General features: G+C 37.3%; 1 protein-coding gene across 2 annotated transcripts in view; it reads left to right on the top strand.

Annotated features, from left to right (window-relative positions):
• trappc11 (trafficking protein particle complex subunit 11) overlaps positions 1-16,921 on the top strand; it is a 171,654-nt gene that overhangs the window by 17,555 nt on the left and 137,178 nt on the right. For both annotated transcript variants that reach the window (XM_077578862.1, XM_077578861.1), the window contains exons 4-8: positions 506-620; positions 1,396-1,495; positions 6,539-6,612; positions 6,679-6,775; positions 10,497-10,630. In XM_077578862.1, coding sequence (XP_077434988.1) covers positions 506-620; positions 1,396-1,495; positions 6,539-6,612; positions 6,679-6,775; positions 10,497-10,630 — 520 coding nt within the window. The remainder of the gene's footprint in view (positions 1-505; positions 621-1,395; positions 1,496-6,538; positions 6,613-6,678; positions 6,776-10,496; positions 10,631-16,921) is intronic.

The raw sequence follows: 16,921 nt of genomic DNA, 5'->3' as shown, positions 1-16,921 counted from the left end.
TTTGTATACCCTTAGAACACAATATTCTGTATGCCGTCAAAATTGATTAAAATCCTGTAAAATGGCTGGCACTGAGGGGATGGCAGGGCTGCAAATGGCTGGCATTCAAGCAGTCAAGTAGATTTTTTTAGCGTCAGTAATTACCGTTTGAACTTGGTTTCAAGATAACGTTGCGTTGCTGTGAATGAGTCAAGTCAGCTCTTACGCCATGACAGCTGCCAAGAACAACTTCCAAATAAGAGCATACCAAGGCATTGATGGTCATATATTATTGGTATAGTAAGGTTTATTTTGAAGTTGGCCTTCTCAACACGTGTTACCAATATGAACAAGTGTTACTTCGACTGTCTATCTGACAGTGTATGCAAATGTTGATCCCGGAGGCATAAATCCCTCGGGGAAAAAGAAAAGGACCAGGCATCACATGACGTTCTAATCACGAGATATCGTCCCATGCCCAATATGTTTTTTTGTTTTTGTTTTGATATTTATTTATTTTTTACAGGAGAAGACTTGGTAGCATCTGAAAGAGCCGCAGCTATTTGTCATGCCTGCGATCTTTCCGGAAAGAGTCTCTTTGTTCTGCCGCATACAGACCACCTGGTTGGTTACATTATCAGGTAATAACAATAGAAACAATAAAATAAATGTATGCAAAAATGTACAGTGTTGTATCTGAACAGGTTTCCATTAATAAAAGTTCATGAACATGTTCATATTTTAGGTGAGTGTCATGGGAGGGAACGTAGTGTTTTGCGAACGCCCTCATTCTGGCGCCTGTGAACGGCTTTTCATTTATTTTCTCAAGTGCCAGGTTTTATTAGTCTTTCAGAAGAAAACCATGAATAAGAAATGTTATGCAGTGCATTGTTTCTACAACCAGGTGTCATGGAGCTCCATGCGAGCCTGACGTTAGGGTTAGGTTTGAAAAACGTCAATATTAACAGAAAGTCCGTCAATCCGTCAATGATGGATGCCATGGCGAACGCCCATTTTGATGAGGGATGGATTGACATTACAATGCCGTTTGACTTGAAATATTTTGAGCGCTATATAAATCCGATGCATTATTATTATAATTATTATTGACGGATTGACGATGACGGAAAGGTGTCCTGACTGTTGACGATTGCCAAATGACGGACGCTCGAATTTCATTGACGCGCTCATTTCTGTTACTTACCTCATATGAAGGAGTCTGGAATACTAGACAATTCACTTTATACGGCAGTGTAGTTTCTTGACACGGCATTACCTTCATTTATTTAAGTTGTATATCATTTATTATTCGGTATGTTGTAACTTCTATATTGCCTGAAATAGCATTTTAACAGACGTGTAGACTTTAATTTGCATTCATTTGTGTTTTGAAATTATATTTATCTGAAACTCTAGGTTGGAGAATGCCTTTTATGAACATGCTCAGACGTACTATTACAATGAAATCCGTCGAGTTAAATCACATAAGGAGTTTCTAAACAAGACAACACATCAGGTAAGGAAAAAAGTAAATGGGAAGCAACCCTTCAGTGGACAAAAAAAGTCTACACACCCTTGTTAAGATGTTTGTTTTTTATTTAGCAAAAAAACAAGACAAAGATCATTTCAAATTTTTCCCAGCATTACTTTGACCTAAAACATGTACAACTCAATTGAAATAAATGAAATACATTAGATTAGGGAAGTAAAAATAATAGTTTAGATAATGTGACACCCTCATAACTGGCAGTGTGCTAAATGATAATGAGCTTTCGCACGTGTGTATAGTGCTACAAGGTACTCAGAGCGCTTTAACACTATATCTTCACCTACTGATGACAGCGTCTGGAGCAACTGTTGGTTCATCATTCTGCTCAAGCTCAACCTTGACATGGTTGCAAGGGCTGAGGATCTAAACCAGAACTTCGGGTTGGGAGATCTACCACCTGAGCAATGCCGCCCCATGTCATGCTGTGCTCAGAATTGAGAAATCATATTCACTCTCATGTTAAATCAGACCACACATCTGTCCCCATTTTAAGTGCCTTTGATTTACTTTAAATAAAGTTAAGCTCTCCAAGACATTAAATATACAAGGTACACTGCCGATATTATCAAGTGGAAAACAAAATGGCACCACAGTTTTACTACCAAGAACGGACGTCCATCCAAAATTTATGAAAAGAAAAGAAGAAAACGAGAGCTGCAACCAGCTATTTAGGGCTCTAGCAGCCTGGGCCACTTAAGGGGACTTGCACGGTGGGGTACTGACACATCGGAATATTTTTTTTTTTGAAAATGGCACAATAAACCTTTATTTAGGGATTTTTTGTTATTTGCGAGGTCTGATGTTTACAGTGTTCCCTCACTTTCCGCTGGAGTTAGGTTCCAAAAAATACCCGTAATAAATGAAATCCGCGAAGTAGTTAGCTTTATCTTTTACATTTATTATAAATGTTTTAAGGCTCTAAAACCCTTCACCATACAGTCTTTACTTTTCTCGAGGCATTTACATTTTCTCATTAAAATCTTCATAAATTTAAAAAATATTAAAAAAAAAATGTCAGCGAAAGAGCGAGGCCGCTATAAGTGAAACCGCGTTATAGTGAGGGAACACTGTATTCAAAATTTCAGGAGTTTTCATACATGTTTAGACAGCCAAACCGGCATAATTTTTCTTAGCGAACAGTATTTGGTGAAATTAAAAGGTTTGCTTTTACTTTTCATCTGGAACATCTTTCGACGTAACAACCACAGATTCAAAAGTCAATCGGATAAAAACTGAGGGGTTCTTTAAAATGTACCCTACAATAGGCCCAAAATTTTAAACTAAATCCAAAATGGCAGACTTCCTGTTGGGTTTAGCATGTGGCTCCAATGGACTTCTTTGTAGGTCTTGGGCTGTTTCATACACCTCCAACCTATCGTTGATTTTGGTGAAACATGCAACCAGTTCTGCTTCATAAAAAAAAAAATTCCTTGGGGCGTTACTGAGCCATTTTTGCACTATTAACTCATTCACTCCCAGCCATTTTCACTAAAACAAATACCCTTCACTCCCGGCTGTTTTACTGGGTTTTGACTGATTTTGCAAGGCCCAGAGAATATTGCTATAAAAACATGAGACCTACCAAAAGAAAGGCTAAAGTTTCTTCTTTCATCAGGAAAAAAAAAAGTATATTTCTATCTGTTTCCGTTTTGCAGCAATTTGCATTAGAATACTGCTAAGATTCATCGTTATTCACGAATCTATTTAAAATTCTGAGTAATTGAGGGCTTTTTCAACATGGTCCTGGTTCATTTCCTATGCTGCCACCTGTTTGTGTAAAAACTACCATTTCTTCAACCGTTCTTTGCAGTTGAGAGGCTGCATCAAAGCCTTCTGTATGCTCTAGCATAAAAGAAAACATACGTATACTGTAAATGCGTCTTTGAAACACTTAAAACATTTAAAATAGAACATATTTTTGGGAGCAAATGAGTTAACTACTAAAATATAGATTATTTTGCCAGACCTGGTGTGTGCAAAGTTTCATGAGTTTCCGTCAATGTTAAGACCCTCAAAGTCAGTGTTCTTTTGTTTTTTGGCAAACAATGCATTGCCACGGCAACAGCATTTCACAAAAACAAGCTTGTGTTTCTATTACTATTATTATTGGTGTCAAAATTATCACGTTAATATCTTGTTAACTTAAAGTGCCTCTAACGGCACTATTTTTTTTAACGCTCGATTAACGACCGCCCCTTATTTGGAAAGCTTCAAGGAGCCATTTGGACTGTGTAGCACTTCCACTCGTTCCCTGCTTTGAAAGAACGCACTTGGTTAGCCGTTAGCAATGAGCTAACCGTTGCTCCAAGCGGTGTCCATGGGCTTTCACCACTGTGAGTGCCAAGAGCCGAATGGACGCCGTCTTGTTACTTGGAGTGACCCCAAGCCACTTGATCTTTAGATGTGAAGCATTTTTACCCAGCAAATCCACAAAATAGCACGTAAGGGTTAAAGTGAAAGTGTCAATGTGCTTGCTTGCAGTAGAGCGGCGTCACAGCGCATCCGAGAACTTGACAAAATAAAAGCATTCAACGTCGTGAAAAGTAGTACACTGTAACACAATTTAGCAGTAATAAATGAAATAACAATGCATATATTTGTGGGGACTGGGGTCAAGTTGTATGTTAAATTTTTAACAATGTGCATAATTTCACAAGTTACTTCATGTTGAAAATTAGTCAGCTCGTAGTATGAAAAGAAAAATGCACTGAGTTGTCACCATTGTCTTACAAATGCAATTATGGCATGTAGTGAGTGACACAACAACACAAATCAGTCACACTTTTTTTTTTACAGTAAAAAATTAATTTTTTTTATTGAATTGTTATGAAATTACTGTATCAATGACCAAAAAATGCAACAATATTTAAACAATATAAATTGAGATATAAAATGTCCGACTAATGTGCGATTAATTATTAATTATTGAAGTCATGTGATTAATTACGATTAAAATTTTTAATTGACTGACACCTCAAGTTTCAACATCAAAGAAAAAAACATCAGTAGGTGGTGCTATCATTATGCTAAAATATAAGTTTGTAGATGTCTTCTGGCCTGGTCAGTGATAAAATGTGTGAAATTTTGAGAAGGTTGGATCATCTTGGTAAAGTTCCAGCACCTTTTATTATCTCGGCAAATCATCAGGATTTGCTGCACTGTAATGGCCACACCCTTTGCTGAAGTCACAATATTCAGTATGATCAGCATCTTAATGATTTTCTGACAAATTGTCAACTGGATCCGTTCAAATAGGCTTGGCACAGTGGATACAAATGTAAAAAATAAAATTTCTTGCCACCACTAGGTGATGCTACATGTCTAACAGAAGATTATCATATAGATATCTTCAGGCCGTGACTATTAATAAACATATAAATATATGATAGTACTCACTATTTTTAATTATGTATTGTTTTGTTGTTTTATTGTAGTGTTTTTATTTTTTTATTATGTTGTAAGGCGACCTTGAGTGTCTTGAAAGGCGCCTATAAATTAAATGAATTATTATTATTATTAATATTATTATACATGCTGAGTTTGGGATTTTTTGAAGCATTTACTGTAGTTGTTAAGTAGTTCCTCTTTTGTGGCGAAGGAAGAATTTGCAAAATAGGGCCAAAATTTGACATTAAAAAAATCATAGCTCACTTCTTGTACCTTTTAGGATATGGCTTGTACTGACTTATTTTGTACGTCTCAGGGTGTTACATGTGCCTGCCAATTTTGGTAGCCCCAGGTCAAATTTTGTGGGATATGTTTTTTTAGGGGGCACTACAGAGCCATTTTATTTTCATCATTTATGACAACTTTGAAATATCACATTTTTCACCAGGTTCGATGAGTGTGCAAAGTTTGGTGAATTTTCATACTCGTTTTGGTCCCCAAAGATGTGATTCATTTTGGAGAAGAATAATTTCTACAGATACAATAGTGACCTCACAGCAATCGCTGCTCTGGCCCTAAGTACCAGTCAGTGTTAAGGTACAAAACCTTAAGGCTTTTACTATAAACAAAAGAATAATGTCAGTAATAGCATGCTCGGACAGCTAAACTTAATTCGGGTTTAATCAAAAGTACTTTAAATGGCGACAGGTATAAGAGGAAGTGCACATGTGTGCAAGCACAATATTACAACTTACTTTTGTATTGTTCAGTCAACCTAGAACATTTAATAAACAATAGACAAGGAAGAAATACAAGAGACTTAGATTATTTTTACTCGCGAAGAGAACGGACAGAGATGTGCTCAGTTACAATCTCCTACCCGCTCTGAGGCACTCTCTCCCGAGCCCTCTCTTTTTATTTTTTACAGGGCGGTTCCAACAACAAAATGTTTCAGTTTTTATCTTGGAATAAGGGCACAGTTTCTGTTTTCCAGCTGCAGCTGCAAAGCATGATTCAATAGCAATACTGTAAGAGTAAATTTGGGATAAGTTATGTACATTTATTCTAACAACTTTCCTTCTACTCTTTTATATTTGTCAATTGAATTGTACATGTTAATAGGTCACAATAGTTCTATGGCAGTCATCGTGTCTACTTTTTAACTAAGTTTGGAGTTTCTTTTTTTCCAGCCAGGGGGTTGGATGGGGTGCCAAGTTGTAGGGTGGAGCACGATTTAGTCGGGGAACCATTTTTCTAAAAAATATTTTAAAGGTTTTCCTGACCCTATCAGCAGTTTTTACACACGTCACACAAGCAAGTTCCGACAGCTCCGACAAAGGCTGAAGTGACAGCCGAAACTGTCAACAAGGTAAGAGAATTCTCTCTTTATTGGAAATGTTTTTTTTTCTCTGGCAAAAAGAAACTCCAAGCTTGTAGGTCACAATAATGATGGGGAAAGGTTTTAAATATTAATTGGTGTATTTTTTTTAAATCGCAAAACCTGCCATTTGAAACAGGGATGTGACTTCTTATTGCCACTGTAGTTTTACTTTATAATATTTAAATCCTGGAAATAAATTATATGCTGTACTTTTTCTTAACATTTTAACTTCCTGTTTCTAGTTGCTGTTTGTCCGGCATCAATTCAAAATTGCTTTCTTCAGTGAGCTTAAGCAAGACACCCAAAATGCGTTAAAGTAAGTTATTAATGAGAAACAAAGTGATAGTATTTGTGTACATTAAAATTTTGTCTTTGCATGCAGGCACTACAGAACTGCCTACAGTCTTGTCCACGAGCTGAGAGCTCATGAGTCAAATATGCTGGAAATCAAAACATTGGCAGGATTCATTAACTACAAGGTCTGTATCTGTCTGGTAGGACTTTTTCAAAACACCCCATTCAGACATGTTCGTGTTTTAAACATGTAATTTTCATCATTTTGTTAAAGATTTAAGTTACTAAAAGCTGGTAACTTTAAGTTTTTCAGTTATTTTTGACTGAGTATATATATATATATATTTTTTTTTTGACTGAATAGTTGATGCGTTGTGCCAGATTAGTTTTGTATTAATTCTCTTGAATAAGTAAATACTGTTTTTGTCTAAAATTGAGGTGATTATATGGTTGCTTTTTTTTCAGATAATATAGCCAATGGCACTCACTCACCATAAATAAATTGGAAAATAAAATACAGATTATCAATGTGATCAGAATCGGTGTCGGACGATCTTACTCACAAATTATCGTATCGACAGCATAAAATCCTGATCGGAGCATCCCCAGTGCTAGCATTAGCCGCGTTGCCTTTTCGGGCTGTGCCGGTTGTAGGCGTGAACACTAGACGCTGGCCTTCAAGCCAGGCTTCACTCCAGAGGATGGCACTGGTGATGCACTAAAACTTGTTTTTCCTCAAAACTAGATATTTGCCAACATTGATATTGCTGTAACCTCATCCATTTGAGGTACTTCCATACTGTATATAATTTTAAAGAAAATTAAGTGTAGAATTAGATTATATGAATAACAATTTAATTTTTTTTAACCCATGAGGACCAGAGCGCGTTCATGAACTACTTGGTTCCTTATTTACATATACATTTCTGCCATTAGAGATTTGATGGAGCTGAGGAAATAATTCACTTAAATCTAATTTATAACAATCGGATGATACAAAAGTGAGACACATTTCAATTCATTCAGTAAGATCAAATGTAAGGCTACCACTAACAGAGGCCAGAACTGAATATTACTACCCGGTAACTTGTCACACTAGGGTCTGCTAACTATAGTGTGAAAGTGTGCATTGGGTCTTGAACATAACAGATCAGCTATTCAAATGTGAATATGGGAAGTAGGGATGGCAACTCAGGGCTCGACACTAACGTTTGCAATGGTAACAGTGGAGCTACCAACTTTTTCAGTTGGTTGCACCACACAGGTTTTGGTCATACCTTTTTTGGGGGGTTAGGTACAGCATGACCATATTTGCTGAGTATAGTTGACTGAATTCGCATAGCTTAGTTTGAGATGATATAAGGATTGACAGTGACTCAACATATATCTGCTAAATATTTTACTGTAACAAGAACTGTCTGCAATAAAACAGGTCAATTATTTTTAGAGGTGTTAGTTGATTAAATTTTGTAATTGTAATTAATCGCCTGCCTTCAATAATTAACTCACGATTAATCGCAAATTAATTGCACATTTTATATCTCAATTTATATCAAAATTTACAATAAATGTACAATATTTTTTTTCAAAATTTTCATACTCTTGTTAACATAAAAGTGAGATGAAATGTTAACCTAATAGAAAATATGGTAACAGTAAGATGTACAATCAAATATTTTTTTCTCCAAATTTTTCATACTCGTTACCATAAAAGTGGGAAGAAATGTTAACCTAATAAAAACATGGTTGCATTTTTTAAGTCATTAATACGGTAATTTCATAACAATTCATAAAAGTTTTAAAATGAAAATATTGACTTCATTGTAAAAAAAAACGAGTGACATTGATTTGTGTTGTCATTTTTCTGTCACTACATGGCGTAATGGCGTTTGTAAGACAATGGTGACAATTATTTTTTCTTTTCATATTAAGAGCTGACCAATTTCTAAAATTAAATAACTTTTTTGCACATTTTTAAAATTGTAAAAAAAACACATACAAAACGACCCCAGTCGCCACAAATATATGCATTGTTATTTAATTTACTACTTTTAAATTGTGTTATAGTGACTCCTTTGAACGATGTTGAATGCTTTTATTTTGTTATGTTCTCGGATGACAATTTTAAATTGACGCTTTACTGTAACAAACCACAAGACGTTCTTGATGCGTTACACTTACGGGCTATTTTCTTGAGTTGCTGAATAAAATATGCCTCACATCAAAAGATCAAGTGGCTTGGAGTCATTCCAAGTGACAAGACGGCATCCATTCGGCTCTTGGATCTCACAGGGGGTTGAGAGTGGACACCTCTTGGAAAGCTGTAGCAGCCTAGCTCTGTGCTAATCGCTAACACCGGCGCTACCGAGTGTGTTCTGTCAAAGCAGGGAACCGTTGGAAGTGCTACACAGTCCAAATGGCTCCTCCACTCTAACATTCTGCCCCTTAAACATTGTGTATTTTAGCTCCAGTGCAGTACAGTGCATTTATATTGGGTAATTTTGACGTGGGTGTTTCTGCTGCGTTGCGACTGGAATTCCCTGGCTTACCAAATAAGGGGCGGTCGTTAATCGAGCGTTAAAAAAATTTGTGCCGTTAAAGGCACTTACTTTAATTATCAACGCGGTCATTTTGACACCCCCCTAGTTATTTTATATTACTTTAAAAGAAGACAGTGAGGCTATTGAATTTTGTTCATCACAGAAGGGCCAGCTCTTCTAGCAATGTCTACAAACCCTCTTCCCCTTCGGCAAACCAAAGCTTCACAGCTTGCTGAGCATCATGATAAACCAAGTCTGGCCCTTTGGAACACTATTTTAGATTAGGTCGTCCGATGCGGTGTTTCCCAACCAAGTTTATGTGAGCACATTGCAAGTGGTATATGGAAACTCAGGTGAAGGATACAAATAAAATTAAACTGCTATACTATGACTTGAGTATTTTTCCTGTTCAGTGTTTTGTTTAATGCCTGTTTAAAGGTACTAATGGTGCCCCGATTTTTGGTGGTAAATGTTATAAGAATTATATATAAGAAAGGCAGGTTCACTCTTTATTTTGATTCATTGACATAACACCAGCTAGAATGGAGGCTTGAAGCTTAGTAATTGATTAGGTATTGTAAACAGAAATGACTAGATGGACCATTGATTTTAATTACGTAAAAAAAAAGTGATTTGACACCCATCATTCTTCTTAATGTATGTTAGCTCTAATAGATTAATAGAAAGCCTATATATTTTTAATATTTGCAATTATCAATGATTAATGAATTGATTTACTTTTTCTGCCTGTGTTTGCACCTTTAGGACCCCAGGGGACCCAAATAAATAAAAATAAACCTCGCGGTTCACCGAACACTGTCAATGTTTACGCTATTAATGTTGCAATCCTGTTAGTGGCTAGTTGCTAACGCCGGAGACTTGTGTCGTATCATACAATAACAAGCAGTTTCTTAGCATCCTTAACTAGCCACCCAACGTGATTTCGGGATGGGGTTGTGTTGATGTTGTGTTGATTAAGTCAAGTGAAGACGATTCAACCTAGCAACAAGGCAATTGCATTGACAATAATGTATTAGTTGGAAGGCTATTATTTTGTTGGCCTTTGCAGCGCTTCTGTTTGTACAATGAAAATGTTTAGATTCCCTCCAATTTAATAGCCAGTCTAATCTGATGTACACAAGCTACGCAAGAGGGTGCTGTCTGCCGCTGCCACCGTTGCGACTGCTTATCGCATCCCGTGTGTTGAGTTTGACCTAGAAGGTGATGAGGTTCACATTTCGCTTTGTTTCATGTGTCGAGCCCATTATACTACAAGAGACAAACATATTTGACTGCCTATTGGGTTTTAATGTGCTACTGTGAAGCAAACATGTTGTATTCTTTTTTCTTTTTTTTTTTTCTTTAGGTATGCCGTCTGTGTTTCCAGCATAATACTCCACTTGATGCTATTTCACAGTTCAGAAAGCACATTGATCTTTGTAAGAAGAAGCTTGGTAGTGCTGAACTGGCTTTTGAACATTCCGCATGGATGGCAAAGCAGTGAGTCACAGATACATACACACAAACATCAATGTACCATCAGAATTTTAACATGAATAGGTGGATAAATTGAAATGGCTCCAGCAAACCTGTGATGCTGAACAGGATAATGAGTACACAGCAGGTCTATGAAGATAGTACTTTTTTAGATGGGGCATATTACACTGCAGCAGTAGCAGTAGGTCTTGGCGCTAATTCAGTACAGTGGAACCTCTGAGTTTGAACGTCTTGGAACTCATACAAATCGTCTGAGTAAAAAAATGCCTCAGAGTTGGAACTCATTTTAGGAGTTCGAACACCCAAGCAAAGCAAACTCAGCCGAACGTACCTTGAAAATGGGTAGCAGGGTGAAGCAGAGCGAAGTCGAGCAATGTTGAATGCTTACGTTGCGGTAGTTGAGACGATGCATTGCTCACTGCCAGTCAGATTGTGAATACTCTCGGAAGTGCTCCATACTTGCGAGTGCATTTAGATTTTTCCATGACAATTTTCTTCGCCATGGGCCCAAAGAAAGACAACAGAGCCAGTGGCAGCAAAGAAAAACATACAGTGCTGTGAACCACAGTGGAATTAGGAAGGAAATTGGCGCGTTGTTGTAACTACTGTGACTAATTCTGTAAATACTGGCACGAGCACCCCCCCTTAGCTGTTCAACAACGTGCCTGGTGTTAAACAATGCACCTAGGAACCGCTTAGTAGTCTAAGAATCTGCCCGATGTAAAATACACAAACTCAGCACTGAACTAAAGCAAGCATTAACACAGCATTTATCATCCACTGATGCCATTACACCACAACAAAAAAGGTAAGGTATTTTTTTATTGTTTAAATACTGTACTGTAAATGTAAAAAACATAAAAATAAATTTTAATAGGAATTTTCTGTTTTTGGAGCTTGAGAACGGATTAATTGCATGGGAAAAAATGTTTCAGAGGTTGAATAATTCGGACTTTGAACACTTTGCAGGAACGTATTATGTTCAAACTCCGAGGTACCACTGTATCAGTATATATTGTGATTAGAGGTGTCAAGCGATTTAATATCTTTAATCGTAATTAATCACGACTTCAATAATTAACTCAAGATTAATGGCAAATTAATCACACATTTTATATCTCAATTTATATCTGAATTTACAATAAAATGTCCAATAAAATATTTTTTTTCACATTTTTCATACTCTTGTTAACATAAAACTGGGAAGAAATATTAACCTAATAGAAGAAATATGGTTAAATTTTTTAGTTATTGATACAGTAATTTCATAACAATTCATAAAAAAATTTAAAATGAAAAATGTGTACTGTACTGTAAAAAAAAAACTGTGTGGCATTGATTTGTGTTGGTCATTCTACTGTCACTACAAATATATGCCATAAAGGCGTTTGTAAGACAATGGTGACAGCTCAGTGCATTTTTCTTTATCTCAAAAGCTAATTAATTAATTTTGAAAATGAAGTAACTTGTGAAATTCTGCACATTTTTAAAATTGTAAAAAACTACTTGACCCCGGTCCCCACAAATATATGCATTGTTTTTTATTACTGCAAAATTGTGTTACAGTGACTCCTTTGCACAATGTTAAATGCTTTTATTGTGTTAAGTTCAATACGGATGTACATTGTAACTTACTATATACAAACTAGAAGTGATCGGTGTGTTCTTCTCATATTAAGAGCTTTCTAATTTACAAGTGACTCCTTTACACGACGTTGAATGCTTTTATTTTAAGTTCTCAGATGTGCATTGTAAAGTGACGCAGCTTTACTGCAAGCAAAGCCAGAAAAATATATTGATGTGTTACACTTGAGTTATTTTCTGGAGTTGCTGAATAAAATAAGCCTCACATCAAAATATTAGGTGGCTTGGAGTCACTCCAAGTGACAAGACGACATCCATTCGGCTCTTGGCTCTCACAGGGGGTTGAGAGTGCCCATGGATTCTTCTTGGAGAGCTGTAACAGCCAAGCTCAATGCTAATCTCTAACACCGGCGCTACCGAGTGGGTTCTGTCAAAGCAGGGAGCCGCTTGTAGTGCTACACAGTCCAAATGGCTCCTCCACTCTAACATTCTGTCCCTTAAACATTGTGTATTTTAGCTTCAGTGCAGTACAGTGCATTTCTATTGGTTCTGTTGCATCGCAAATGGAATTCCCCTAGTAGAGGCTTTCCAAATAAGGGGCGGTCGTTAATCGAGGAACTTAAAATTAACGCAATTAACACGCTAATTTTGACACCTAATTGCGATAGATTTAGATTTTAGATTCTGATTTATTGGTCCCTGTGGGGAAATTCATCATCATTGACTGTTTACAGGTGGATACATCATTTCATCTTCAACATTGATTTTCATATTCAACATCTCAAGATGAAACGCGTCAAGTTTGAAGACGATCTGATAAAATTTTGTAGGAGTTTGTTAAAATATGACCTCTATAAAAGCCCCCAAAAAATGGGGACAAATTTCAAAGTAAATCAAAATGTCGGACTTCTTAAGTTTAGAATATGGCACCTAAAGACTTTTTGTATGTCTTGGGCTGTTACATATGCCTCCAAATTTTAGTGCCTCTCTGTGCTTCGTTCAACCGGGAATACTTCATTTAGAAGGATTTTTTTCCTTTGCAAATAGCGCAAGCCACAGCAACAACGTGCAACAAAATAAGCTTTCAATAACTTTTCATCTTCAACATCTTTTTTTCTGTTGTTTAATTGATATTTTATTAACTTTTTCACAAACTTTGCAATAAACCTTATTTACATTGAACAAGGACAAAGTCACCTTTACACAGCCCCACACATCCAACAAACTTCTTTCTTTTCCTTAATCACAACATATTCACAATCTGTAACTAACAGTGTCACTATTGTCAAGAACAAATCGGAAAGAAAAGAAAAGGGAAAAATAGATTAAACATTGTAGCGTTGAACCAGGGTGTTTTTTTCTCTCTTTTTTTTTATACGTCCTATATAAAATCAGATCTATGTTGTCTAACATATATCAACCAGCAACTTCTAATTGTTTTAAATTTCTCAACTTTAATTCTAAGTGATGCAGTTAGCTTCTCCATATTATAGATTGCTAACATTACATCTATCCATTCCTCCACTTTAGGCATGAAATCACTTCGCCATCTTCTAGTTATTGCATTTTTGCATGCCAATAGCATAATTCTTATGGGGAGAGATTTGTCTTAAAAAAATTATTCACAAAAATAAATTCAAATTTTTATGTGTTTTTGAGATCCTCAAATACATCTGTGATTCTCACGTGTTTTTCATATCCACAAACATTTTCACGATTTTTATGTGTTTTTCAGATCCCATATTTGTAATTTTCACGTGCTTTTCAGATGCACATTTTCTTGATTTTCACGTTTTTCAGATCCACAAATATATCCGTTATTTTCATGTATTTTTAAATTTTCTGTTTGCATTTGCCATTACTTATGCTTGCGAGTTGTTGAACGTGTGTTTGTAGATCGTCACGCCAATTTTTAACAAGCTAACTCCAGCCATGGATTGTAGGAGATTCATCGCGCACGCGGAGGTAGATGGCAACAAGCCGACGCTCAGTGAAAATAAGAGGATCCATTGTCCTCTTCAGCCATAATCGTATAATTTGTGTCCCGGGTCTTGGAGGAAAGCTCAGCTTGAGTCGGGTTTAAAAAAATAACCAAGTTAAACAACTCAGAATCTAGAAGAAAACTAACATAGTCCTGTCCAGGTTTCGAGGTGTAAGCACAACGATTTATTGAAAAACAGAAATACAAATACAAAACATATTCTGGCCAGAAGGGGTAACCAGAACAAAGAGATGCACTGTTTTTTATAACCTTTCTAGATCCACGACTAAACATTTTTCAAGGGCGTAACATCTTAAGATAACTAACTTTATTGGCTATTCCAAAATATCTTCCACTCCTACTTATCAGCATAATTATTTATATGGATTTCTTTGGCAACTAGAGTGCGCCACATGCTTACAGTTAACCATGACCTCATCTTCAACTGTTACCGTGACTTGACCTGGGGACTTTCCCAATGGGCTGAGCCCCCACCATGAGACAACAGAATTGCTGACTCATAAATGTTGTGGCTAAGATTTCTAAGATTTGTCAAAGCCCACCTGGCTGTACCGGTTCACTAGCGTTTTCTTTTAGCCCATGAACAAGCTTTCAACGCGACAACCTTTGTTAGAAGGGCTGTTAAATCATTTTTAACAAGCTACAGTTAAAATTTTTCTGAACCAGTGGGTCAATGCGCTTTGTACAAGATTAGCTTACAGATTGTTCCATTAGGTTCCAATACAGGCGGCCTCAGCAAAACTACACTTGTTCCAAAAAAATAATACAATCTTCTTTTCCTTACGGCTTTTCCCTTCACAGGTTGCCACAGCGAATCAGTTGCCTCCATTTAACCCTTTCCTCTTAATCCTCTGCTCTCACCTCATTATTTATTATTATTATTATTATTATTATTATTATTATTATTATTATTATTATTATTATTATTACTATTAATGCAATTTGGTAAACATAAATTGACATATAAAGTCACTGGATACCTTTAAATTTGCATAGATTTGCATTGAATTAAAATACATCAGGATTTACATTTTGTCTCCAGTACTTAATTTTTCATCAAATATAATAGCCTGGCTTGGAGTTCTCTCTAAAAAAAAATTCTTCTATTCGTTTCCAGTTTGCTAAATAGTCTGTATTAAACAGATTCAGCAAGACTCTCAATTTCCCTGCCTGAAAATAACTTTAACTTTTAAAAAAAAATGACTTTTGCCACCATGCCCTTTTGATAATTGCAATGTTCTATATTTTATTCTAGATTTAGCTCCTTCCCATAGGAATTAAGATATCATTTTATCCCACTCCCTAAATTCCTTATTTATTAATTAATATTTGAAGATTTTGGAACAAGTATAGCATTCGGGGCAACACATTCATTTTAACCACTTCCACCCTCGAGGACAAACTCAAATAAGGTATTAAATTCCATTTAGCCAAGTCAGTTTTCCGTCCGGCCGTCCGTCTTCTTCCGCTTATCCGGGGTCGGGTCGCGGGGGCAGCAGCTTTAGCAGGGAAGCCCAGACTTCCCTCTCCCCAGCCACTTCAGCCAGCTCCTCCGACGGGACCCCAAGGCGTTCCCAGGACAGCCGAGAGACATAGTCTCTCCAGCGTGTCCTGGGTCGTCCCCGGGGCCTCCCGCCGGTAGGACATGTCCGGAACACCTCCCCAGTGAGGCGTCCAGGAGGCATCCGAACCAGATGCCCGAGCCACCTCAACTGGTTCCTCTCAACGTGGAGGAGTAGCGGCTCAACGCTGAGTCCCTCCCGGATGACCGAGCTTCTCACCCTATCTCTAAGGGAGAGCCCGGCTACCCTGCGGAGGAAACTCATTTCGGCTGCTTGTATCCGGGATCTTGTTCTTTCGGTCACGACCCACAGCTCGTGACCAAAGGTGAGGGCAGGAACGTAGATCGACCGGTAAATCGAGAGCTTTGCCTTTCGGCTCATTCAGTCAGTTTTTATCTTTGAAATAATTTAAAGGGGCAGTAATGTGAAAAATCAACTATTTGGAACTTTTAGCCATGTTATAATGCGAATTCCTCACCCAAATTATCACCGAAGTGGTGTTTTTCTCCATTTGCCCCTCTATGAGAAATTCTAGGTCATTCTACTTTCCAAGCACCAGCCCCTCCCAACCTGAGAAAACGAGCAGGTGCTCACTTAATGACGTCATTAGGTACGGACCCACCCCCGCATCCCCTATGCGGACTAAACACACGCCCACATTCTCTGAGCCCTCCATGCTCGCATGATAGTGATAAAAGTAGCTTTTATCACTAAACATTCTGTCCAAATGAATTCAAAGCATTATCCTTAACATTTGCAATGCCAAAGTGCAATGACAATTGGCCTAACCCAGACATGGGCAAACCCCGGCCCGCGGGCCAAATACGGCCTGTTATGCGTTTCAATCCGGCTCGCCGAACTTATCCAATAAGGCTAGAAAAAATTATTTTTTTTAAAAATTTATTATTATTTTTTTTTTGTTCAGCTCAGTGGCGAGTGGTTAGAGTGTCCGCCCTGAGACTGGGAGGTCGTGGGTTCAATTCCCGGCCGGGTCATACCAAAGACTATAAAAATGGGACCGATTGTCACTCTGCTTGACACTCAGCATTAAGGGTTGGAATTGGGAGGTTAGATCACCATGATTCCCGAGCGCGGCGCTGTTGCTGCTCACCGCTCCCTCAGGGGATGGGTCAAATGCGGAGAACA

The sequence above is a fragment of the Vanacampus margaritifer genome, chromosome 10, assembly GCF_051991255.1.
Source record: "Vanacampus margaritifer isolate UIUO_Vmar chromosome 10, RoL_Vmar_1.0, whole genome shotgun sequence".
In the NCBI taxonomy this organism is placed as follows: domain Eukaryota; kingdom Metazoa; phylum Chordata; class Actinopteri; order Syngnathiformes; family Syngnathidae; genus Vanacampus; species Vanacampus margaritifer.
This window is presented reverse-complemented; position numbering and strand designations above follow the sequence as displayed.